This window comes from Sander lucioperca, chromosome 1 (assembly GCF_008315115.2).
Source record: "Sander lucioperca isolate FBNREF2018 chromosome 1, SLUC_FBN_1.2, whole genome shotgun sequence".
In the NCBI taxonomy this organism is placed as follows: domain Eukaryota; kingdom Metazoa; phylum Chordata; class Actinopteri; order Perciformes; family Percidae; genus Sander; species Sander lucioperca.
Window position 1 is genome coordinate 50588294 of NC_050173.1, and position 9727 is coordinate 50598020.

The 9727-nt window shown below is 39.7% G+C and overlaps 1 protein-coding gene across 4 annotated transcripts; it reads left to right on the forward strand.

The window, feature by feature from the left end:
* Positions 1-1400: 1400 nt before the first annotated feature.
* cnot7 (CCR4-NOT transcription complex, subunit 7) lies at positions 1401-9670 on the forward strand. Of its 4 annotated transcripts, none has more exons than XM_036005479.1 (8): positions 1401-1592; positions 2217-2405; positions 2493-2686; positions 3069-3230; positions 6792-6936; positions 7071-7181; positions 8436-8831; positions 8886-9670. In XM_036005479.1, the coding sequence occupies exons 2-7, from the start codon at positions 2289-2291 to the stop codon at positions 8565-8567; spliced, it is 861 nt and encodes a 286-aa protein (XP_035861372.1). In that variant the 5' UTR covers positions 1401-1592; positions 2217-2288; the 3' UTR covers positions 8568-8831; positions 8886-9670. The 4 variants fall into 4 exon arrangements, with proteins under 4 accessions (XP_035861372.1, XP_035861370.1, XP_035861371.1 ...); XM_036005477.1 differs by having other exon boundaries at positions 8436-8829; positions 8860-9670; XM_036005478.1 differs by having other exon boundaries at positions 1404-1592; positions 2282-2405; positions 8436-8829; positions 8860-9670.
* The last annotated feature ends 57 nt before the right edge of the window (positions 9671-9727 follow it).

Genomic DNA, 9727 nt, shown 5'->3' on the forward strand with positions numbered 1-9727 from the left:
ATACCACTACCAGGGTCCATACATGTATCATTGGATAATCCCTAATTCATTTCTAAATAAGAACCTGTTAGAATAATTATATTATCAAATTATAGACAGGACTATTGAAGTTATATCAAAGTTCATTTTTACTTGTGAACACAAGGAGACAGTTACAGTACTCACAGCATAAGTACAGAAGTGACCTAATGAAAAGCTCTCTACAGCCGCTTTTTATGATACCAAGTGAAATGTAATAAATCATGATACAGAGTTTGATGTCGTCAGTTATCTTGTCAGAGTCGATGACGTCTCCCTTATCTAGTCAGGGAGCGCCTGTTCTTTCCTCAGCATCACACCGTGCTCAGACAAGGACAAACCAGTGGCTCCCATGTTATCTTGTGAGTTCAAGCAGTGTTTTGGTTTCTTAACAATATCCACACAACTGTTTAATTTAACAGAGAGAGAAAAGAGTAATCAGTATAATAGTGTATTCTTATGCAAACAGTCTTAATAATAATCAGAGAAAAAGTATGTATCATCATTTTTCTAACAACACCTATATTTGTTTTAAAAACGTTTCTGGTGTCACAATCAAAAAACGAAAAATCAATCAAAAACTAAACAGAGCTCCAATCTATAATGTTGATGAACATCTGTCCAGCTGTACTTGTTTGCCATTATAGTCTTTTCAAAATGTACACTACTGGTCAAAAGTTTGGGGTCACTTAGAAATTTCCATTCCACTCCATTATAGACAGAATACCAGCTGAGATCAGCAGTTTTCAGATTACATTATGTGCTTTCATAATTGCAAAAGGGTTCTCCAATGTTTTCTCAGTTAGCCTTTTAAAATGATATCAGATTGGTAAACAGAATGTGCCTTTGGAACATTGGATGAATGGTTGCTGATAATGGGCAATGTAGATATTGCATTAAAGATCAGCCACTTCTTTCTACAACAGTCAAGAACCCTTTTACAATTATGTAAGCACATAATGCCATCTGAAAACTGCTTCCCTGATTAAAAAAACAATGCAACTGATCTCAGCTGGTATTCTGTCTGGAATGGAGTGGAATGGACATTTCTAAGTGACCCCAAACTTTTGACCAGTAGTGTATTTGTGTCAAATAAAAGTAAAATATAAAACTTCAAGATTAGGCTAATATGAACAAAAATATAATAGTGTGTGTATAATAAGAAATAGGAAAATGTATAGTGATGGCTGGCCCAAAATTCAAAAGTCTATAAACACATAAATACAATTTTTTGAAATTTAAAAATGTTTAAAGGAAATCAGTTACTGAAGCAGGACAGAGACGGTTAAAGGATCTTTGAGCAGGAGCACCATGGATGTATTAAGGAGCACTGATCAAATACATACGACGTGGGAGGTGCGCCATGCATCCATATACGCAAATGACGTTTCTGTTTAACGTGATGACGTCGTGTTGTAGGCTCAGCTATGATGGCAGCCCTGGGTTGACATCGATACATTACTGAATATAAACTATTTAAAAGTTAGCGGAAAAACCCCGACACAATAACGTAGAACAAATTAACAGTTTTCTGATAGCACACACTTAAACACACCGGCCCGGTTTGGGGAACGGTAAGTTCACGACGCTACAGTGAGCTTTTGCAGTATCAAAGTGGCGCTGAGTGTGTGTGTGGTGTGCAGCTAGTTACTCGTCTCTTTCATGTTTTTACACACACACACACACACACTCTCATGTATGTCGAGCTAGCCGTGTCCCTGAGAAGTGTGTTGAACCTGTACACAGCCTCCACTGTCCTGCTCATGTTAGCTTAGTCTGTAGCCTGCTAACTGCTACAGGTAACCTAGCTAGCCCAAAGTGTGGCTGAAAACTGCCTGCGACGAGCTAATGTTAATAGCACCAGTCAAACAAGTCCTGCACATCTCGAATCAACTGTTAACATGTCTGTTTGCGTCTGTATAACCTGTTCATTGAGCAGTAAACGTGGAGTATCCCAGCTGAAAGGAGGCACAAACCGCTCTGCGTTTGAACTAGCTTCCCCAATCTTTAGTCTCCCATTGCCAGACCTATCTCCACATCGCTGAGATATCTGATTTGATCCCCAGTGCAGGTTGTATCTCCTGCAGTTAATATTATGTCGTTATGCACTGTTAGCCAAATGGTTTGACAGCATTTCTTGTGTGTATCTGTGTTGTATGTCTTTATCCTGCCACCTTCTATCATTTGGTCTGTCACAGGTCAGCATGTTGGGGTAGGTCTATGAACCAACTGTCTTTCCTTGCATCCTTCTCTTTACATGAAGTGGCACTATGCCCGCAGCTACTGTGGATCACAGCCAAAAAATATGTGAGGTTTGGGCCAACAACCTGGAGGAGGAGCTGAAGAGGATCCGACATGTCATCCGAAAATACAACTACATTGCTATGGTGAGGGGTGCTCATCATTGAGGGAAAAAAGCTGTCAGACACAGCCAGATTTCCATTCTGCATAATGACTTGTCTGTCTTCTTACAGGACACAGAGTTTCCGGGTGTAGTAGCCAGACCAATTGGAGAGTTCAGAAGCAACGCTGACTATCAGTACCAGTTACTGCGTTGCAATGTGGATTTGCTCAAAATAATCCAGCTGGGCCTTACATTTATGAACGAACAAGGGGAATACCCTCTGGGAACATCAACATGGCAGTTCAATTTTAAGTTTAATCTCACGTAAGATGACTTTTGTGCTTCTCTCACTCTTTTCACTTATATATGACTTAAATGCACCCATGGCATGCACATGAGTATTTGGGAAGAGTATTTCAGCTTGCCTACAGCGCACACAGATGAGACATTAGAGTAAGTTAACACATTTATCTCCGAAACAAATTACAAAGTTTGCGGTCTGTCAACATTCATATTGTCAGTTTAGATGTTAAGGGCAGAATTTAGAACTCTTTCAAATGCATACACTGACAGAGCACAACACCGCAGACAGCTTTTAAAAATGCAAACTGATTTTATGATTATTACGTTCAATTACTGCTCTTATACCTACTTGGTTGTCTTTTGTGATTGTAACAATAACAGTGTGACGTGTCTTTGTCATCAGAGAAGACATGTACGCACAGGACTCCATTGAGCTCTTGACCACTTCGGGGATTCAGTTCAAGAAGCACGAGGACGAAGGCATCGAGACGCTGTACTTTGCAGAGCTGCTGATGACATCGGGAGTGGTGCTCTGCGATGGTGTCAAGTGGCTGTCTTTTCACAGGTATTCTGCTTTTGCAATTAGTAGCTATTTTTGTGTGCAGTCAGTTGTATAGTACAGACAGCTGCATAGCAACAAGTATAGCCGTCGTGCCCACTGTATTGACAGAAATCACAAATTGTCTGTCGCAGGCACAACATCTCTTACTGTCACTATTTGTCAGTTAATAATCAAGCATTTATTGAACAGTTTGCACTTATCAGGAATACATTGTGTTAATTGTGGTATCATTTGACTGCGTTTGCTCACCACCATATATCCAAACCCTTCATATTATCAGTGTGTTATGTGTTTAATAACATATTATTTCTTAATGTATGGTCTTTTTTTTGGTCATATCTGCACACAGACATCCTCCTGTGTTTAAATGTTTACTAATGGACTTTGATGTGGCCTTTCAGAAGGATCATGAAAAGTGTTTGTGGATTTTCGTTTTCTTCGTTTATGTTTTTGTGTCTCGTTTCCTTAGTGAGAGGTAAGATGTTACGCAGAACTGTGATCGTTTTGCGACTCACGTTCAATTTTGAAATTTGCTGTTAAATTTGCTGATCAAGTGTAATGAACACTTGTGTTGTTATGTTGGTCTCTCTAGTGACTAGCAACTCTCTCTTTTTTTACCAGTATTTTCTACAATCTGCTGCTTAACATCTTCATTTCATACTCAGTTTCCCACTGTGTCTCCATGGCAAACTGAGGCTAAAGATAACCAGGCTTTGGAAAATAAACAAAGCTTAGGTTTGAAACACCACTGTCAGCTCTTTCAGGTATTTAGAACACACCTTTACCAACAGGCTTTCATGTCATGTTCTTTTTATTTATATTATTTGTTGTCATGTTTTTGTTTATTCTGTTTTTATCATCGGATTTCTTTAATTCATCCTAATTTTCATTGATTTATTGTGAATTAACTGTTAATCGTATTGGTAGGGCTGTCAATCGATTACAATATTTAATCTCACATTTATTATCTGTAAAAATGTACATTAAAGGGATATTTGTCAAGTATTTAATGTTCTTATTAACATGGGAATGGGGAATGGCTGTTCATTCAAATCTATGTTTCTATGTAGGCCTATGTTTATTATTGGAAATCAATTAGCACCACAAAACAATGACAAATATTGTCAAGAAACCCGTGTAGCAGTGTTTCTGTTATCCGGTAATTAGTGTTCCCGTGCTCCGGTCATGATGTCCAGTGAAGATAATTCCCTCTACGGTGTATGCAGCTCTGTAGTCACCACTCTGTCTGACTCAGTGTCCCGCCCACAGCACTACCTCACACGTCACGACAATCAGCACCACTGAAGGCTGCTGAGCCACAGCTGTGTGTCAAAACACAAGGGAGCAAATATTACTGAAGTAGTAATTAGAGCCCGACCGATAAAGCAGGGATCTTCAACAGGGGGTCCGGGACCCCTAGGGGGTCCTCAGAGTCAATGCAGGGGGGCCACCAAATTGTTTTTCAAAAATTAAAAAGTCTTAACATGAATCTAACATTTTATTAGCAAATATAAATCCCCACTAATGATAGGCTTACTGGCCTATAGGTAAGGTAGTCATCCCCAGATACAGTTCATCCTAAGGATTCAGTGTGCCACATGTATGTTTTAACATAAAATATGATTTATAAAATCATGCCAACAATTATTAGGCTATTTTAATAGCTTAGTATTTTATGCAAAAAAGGTATAAATGTTTTAGGCTGCCCACACGTTATTGTAGGCCCAGTTTAATATGCAACTTAATTTTATACATTATATGTAGTAGGGGGTTCCTGCTCCGTCTCTCTTTCAGTTAAGGGGTCCTTGGCCTAAAAAACATTGAAGACTCCTCACTAAAATAATATGATAATACAGTTTAAAAATAAACTTGTTTGTTTTATTGTCACAACAGAACAGAGGAACATTAAAATATATTAAAGTTCAGATAAATAAAATGCATAAAATAGTCACTGTTCCATTATCTTTATGGTGACTATTATTGCCACTGTTCATCACACCCCCAACCGGCACCGTCAGACACCACCTACCAAGAGCCTGGGTCTGTCCCAGGTTTGTCCCTAAAAGGGAGTTTCTCCTCGCCACTGTCGCACTAAATGCATGCTCTTGGGGGAATTACTAGAATTGTTGGGACTTTATAAATTATAGAGTGTGGTCTAGACCTACTCTATCTGTAAAGTGTCTCGAGATAACTCTTGTTATGAATTTAAACTATAAATAAAACTGAACTGAATTGAATTAAAAATACAAACTTAAGATATGAAAGTTAAAGGGTTAAAGACGAGGGAGGTTGTAGAGCGCCCTCTGGTGGACAGACTACGCAACGCCAACACTCAGAACATGGTTGAAGGGGGTTTCGTCCATTTTTATTTTATTTTTTAAATATTCATTTATCGGAATCTTATATTTGTCATTATAAATGATTCTGATAAATGAATGTTTAAAAAATAAAAAAATAAAAATTCATTTATCGGCCATTATAAATGCCAATACCGATAGTTTGGAAAATGCCTAATATTGGCCGATAATATCGGCCCGCCGATAAATCGGTCGGGCTCTAGTAGTAATAAATATCACAATCCTCTACACTGAAGTTGCAAAAACACCCAGTGTGTCCGTTGTGACGTCACACCTGTATGAGTACGAGAACTGCAAAGAGAGGAAGAGAGAGGGAGTGAGACGGCGCCTGGACGCGGGCGAGAAATGTGACCCGCCGCAACAAGATTTTCATAGTTTATAAAAATGCAGCGCCGTGACGATACCGTCTTTTCTTAATACACACCAGATGCTTATAGTGCGTTCCATTTACCTCCGAACTCAGAAGCCGAAGCTGGGAATGACGTCACACCTGAGTTGAATGTGTTCCATTTACAATTTTTGGATTTTCAGTTTTCATTAGCTCTGGCCAGGCTAGCCATCGTTAGCGATGCCAGTTTATACGCTGTTTTTGTGCACACAAACGGCGTAACAACCTTGTCCACAGATAGAATATGGACAGCGATGCGTGTATGACTGATACACTACTGATATACTGCACGTTACTCCAGCTTTCACAACTGTTGATGCACGGAGCAGCCATGTTGGATTTTTAGCTCGAGGTACTCAGTGGTTCCCCGAGTCCAGTGCCAGTCCAGTGCTCTTCAGTCCATACTAGTCATCATAGTGGAGCCTGTGTAAATAGGTTTAAAAAAATGTGTGGCTTTAAAACAAATTTGCGTTAACGCAGTAATAATGCGTTACCTTTGACAGCCCTACTATTGGATAATTGGTCTGCTGTTTTTCAGTTCCTATTAGTCACTGATTAGTAGGATACTTGTAGCAAAATCAAAGCCCCAAATCACAAGACCTTTTTGGGATAATGCAGTGGCCTTGTGTAGTTATTTGCCCTTGCATGTGCAAGTACAGGCATAAGAACAAGAAAGCCAGTCTGCCTGTCCTTCATTTATCTTTGTGTCATATGTGGCAGATTGGACGTGACAGAATCCCTTACAGCCTCTTGCTGTGTGTGCTCTTTCTAAAACCTAGTTAAAAGGTGTGCATGTGTCTGTGTATATGTGTTTTGTAGTGGCTATGACTTTGGATACCTGGTCAAGATTCTGTCCAACGCTAACCTGCCTGAGGAGGAGGTGGACTTCTTTGAGATTCTTCGCTTGTACTTTCCAGTCATTTATGATGTCAAGTACCTCATGAAGAGTTGTAAAAACCTGAAGGTACCTAAATAAATATGTCAGCAGGTGACACAGAGCATCTCCTGTTTTATTAAGTCAAAGCTGTTGTGTGGCCCTCAGGTTTTACCTCGACTAGAAGAGTGCGTCTTGAGTGACTGCCAGTGTTTTGTTTTCAGGGCGGGCTGCAGGAAGTCGCTGAGCAACTGGAGCTGGAGAGGATCGGACCACAGCATCAGGCCGGCTCGGACTCTTTACTCACAGGCATGGCTTTCTTCAAGATGAGAGAGGTAGGCTCCTCAAGTCAGACAGGGTTTCCGCGGGGCCTTAAAAGTCTAAAATTTCAAAATCAAAATTTTAGGCCTTAAAAAGTCTTACATTCGCTGAAGAATTGTGTTCTAGGTCTGAAATCATTTCAAACATTTTGTCATTGAAATGCTCCTGCCGTGCTTCACAATGTAGTTCTTTCTTTCCCTACTCCACATATAATTCACTGAATTACGAATACAAATGAGAACAACATGCAACTTATATTGCAGCCGAGTGCAATAACGCACGAGTCTCTTTCAGAACAGATTTTATTCTTTAGCTATTGGGAAGTGCAAGTTTAGCCATGTCTCCGGACTCTGATATTGATTATTATTATTATTTTTTTTTATGTCATGATATAGGTCTTAAATTTAAGTTATAATGGTCTTAAAAAGTCTTAAATTTGACTTGGTGAAACCTGCAGAAACCCTGGTCAGAGAGAAGAGTTGTGTGGAATGATTGTGGTGAAACTCAAACCTCACAAAGTCAGCCCAGAGTATTACTTATAGGGATAGTTCAGATTTTTTTTGAACTGGGGTTGTTATGTGGTACTTCTCCATAGTCAGTGTATTACCTACAGTAGATGGCGGCCCCCAGTTTGGAGAAGCAGGCAGAAGTCCAGGCATGGAAGCTGAGCAGTGTACTGCTGTGGACGGGGGCAGCAGCTACTGTAAACATATTTTAGCCACGTAAAAAAAAAAAATCTATAAGTGTACACTATATTGTGTATACTACATTTTTAACTCGGCTCTCTCTGTCTGTCCTTCTTCCTCACACACCAGGTGCCAAATATCACGTGAGCATGCTGCTCTTTCCATAAATGGGCTCAACATATGTCCCTTATGTCTGAATGATGATATGCTATCCCTTTAACAGAGAGATGAAGCCAACAGTGTTCCATTTTCTTGAGTAAGGGGCATCCTCAGTGGACACAGACCAGAATTTGCAGATGTACACTTTGCTGATGAAGATAAAAAACAAAAAAAGAGCTACTGTTGACCGATTGAAACAATTCTATCTTAATTTGCTGTGCAGCAATTGTACCACCACAAACTGGGAAGAAACACCCCAATGCCTGTACATCACATGATGATGCTAGCATAAGCATGCAGTACATTTATGACCGGTTCCAGAGGATAAGACTTTAAAGATGCATTCAATAATATGATTTGAAATTAACTTGCAATAGTCTGTTCTCAGTCTCCTGTGTTTTGTTTTTCTTATCCCTCCCACAGATGTTCTTTGAGGATCATATTGATGATGCAAAGTACTGTGGTCACCTGTACGGGCTCGGCTCCGGCTCCGCCTACGTCCAGAACGGAACAGGGAACGCTTACGAAGAAGAGGCTAACAAGCAGCAGTCGTGACATCCCTCTGAAAACTCGCCCACATGCACAATCAGTGCGGCGCTGAAGCCGAGCTTTCGCCAAACGGATGATGTTGATAATGGAAGAACACGAAAACATAACGCACATCATTTAGCAAGCTGCTTCTCATAGGCTCTGCTCACTTTAGACAACTGAATAAGATGGTCAAAAAAAAAATTAACCACAGCTGTCCTCACACATACCCATGCTGGCTGCTTGTGTGTGTGTGTGTGTGTGTGTGTGTGTGTGTGTGTGTGTGTGTGTGTGAGAGAGAGAGAGAGAGAGAGTTTAGTCTTTTAGCACTACAAAGCAGTGTAGATGTTTTGGTTTGGATCAGTTGAATTTAACATGCTTGAAAAGATGGGATTTTAGTTTTCCTAAAATGTTCTGTAGACATGTTTTGCACTTTAAAGCTCTAACCTGATTTTATATGGAAAGCTGAAAAATAAGGTTTCTGGTGTCTTCTCTCCTCTTTGTTGCCTTCTCTACGTTCCTGTTTTACATTGTGAACATATAAACCTTTACTATCACAACATCCGCTCTCACCACGCTCAGCCTTAATACTAGCTGCATTCTTATCTTTTATTTAAACTTTAATTTATTGTGCTGGTTATCTGGCGTTGAGCAGACGCTCCAGTCAACACTCAAAGACACCACATGTCACTATGCTCGCCCTCTGTCATTGGATCTCCTGTATGATAATGAGAAAGGGAGCCGTCAGTCAGAGGGGTTTACATGCACATGACTGTTTCATTGAAGTTTTTTTTATATATATATATATATATAAAGATGTTTATAATGACCTGAATAAGATCTAATAATCCCACTGAAAAACAAACTGGTGTATTCTGCTTGTTCAGTTTGAAGATGGGATACGAGGTGAACACATTTTCCTCCTTACTATTCGTTTTCCTGTTTGGATTTATTATAATGATATACAGTATGTACTAGATGCATACAAATGCTTTTCATTGGAGGATTATGAATTCTTTGTGCATGTAAACACGCTCATTGACACAAGCACATAAGAACACAGATGCGTTACCTCTCCACATGGTCTTGCAATTATTTCAACCAAATTCACCAGACCTTAAAAAAAAAAACCAAAGTATAAAAACACTCGCCTGCTGTAAGACATGCTGAGGTTACCCTGAACTACT

What these genes read in the sequence shown, in the direction of transcription:
- cnot7 (XM_036005479.1), top strand. Translation starts at nt 2,289, where the DNA reads ATGCCCGCAGCTACTGTGGATCACAGCCAAAAAATATGTGAGGTTTGG. An exon ending in AGAGTTGTAAAAACCTGAAG is followed by an intron (nt 6,937 to 7,070) that starts GTACCTAAATAA and finishes TTTTGTTTTCAG; the next exon opens with GGCGGGCTGCAGGAAGTCGC. An exon ending in CTTTCTTCAAGATGAGAGAG is followed by an intron (nt 7,182 to 8,435) that starts GTAGGCTCCTCA and finishes TCCCTCCCACAG; the next exon opens with ATGTTCTTTGAGGATCATAT.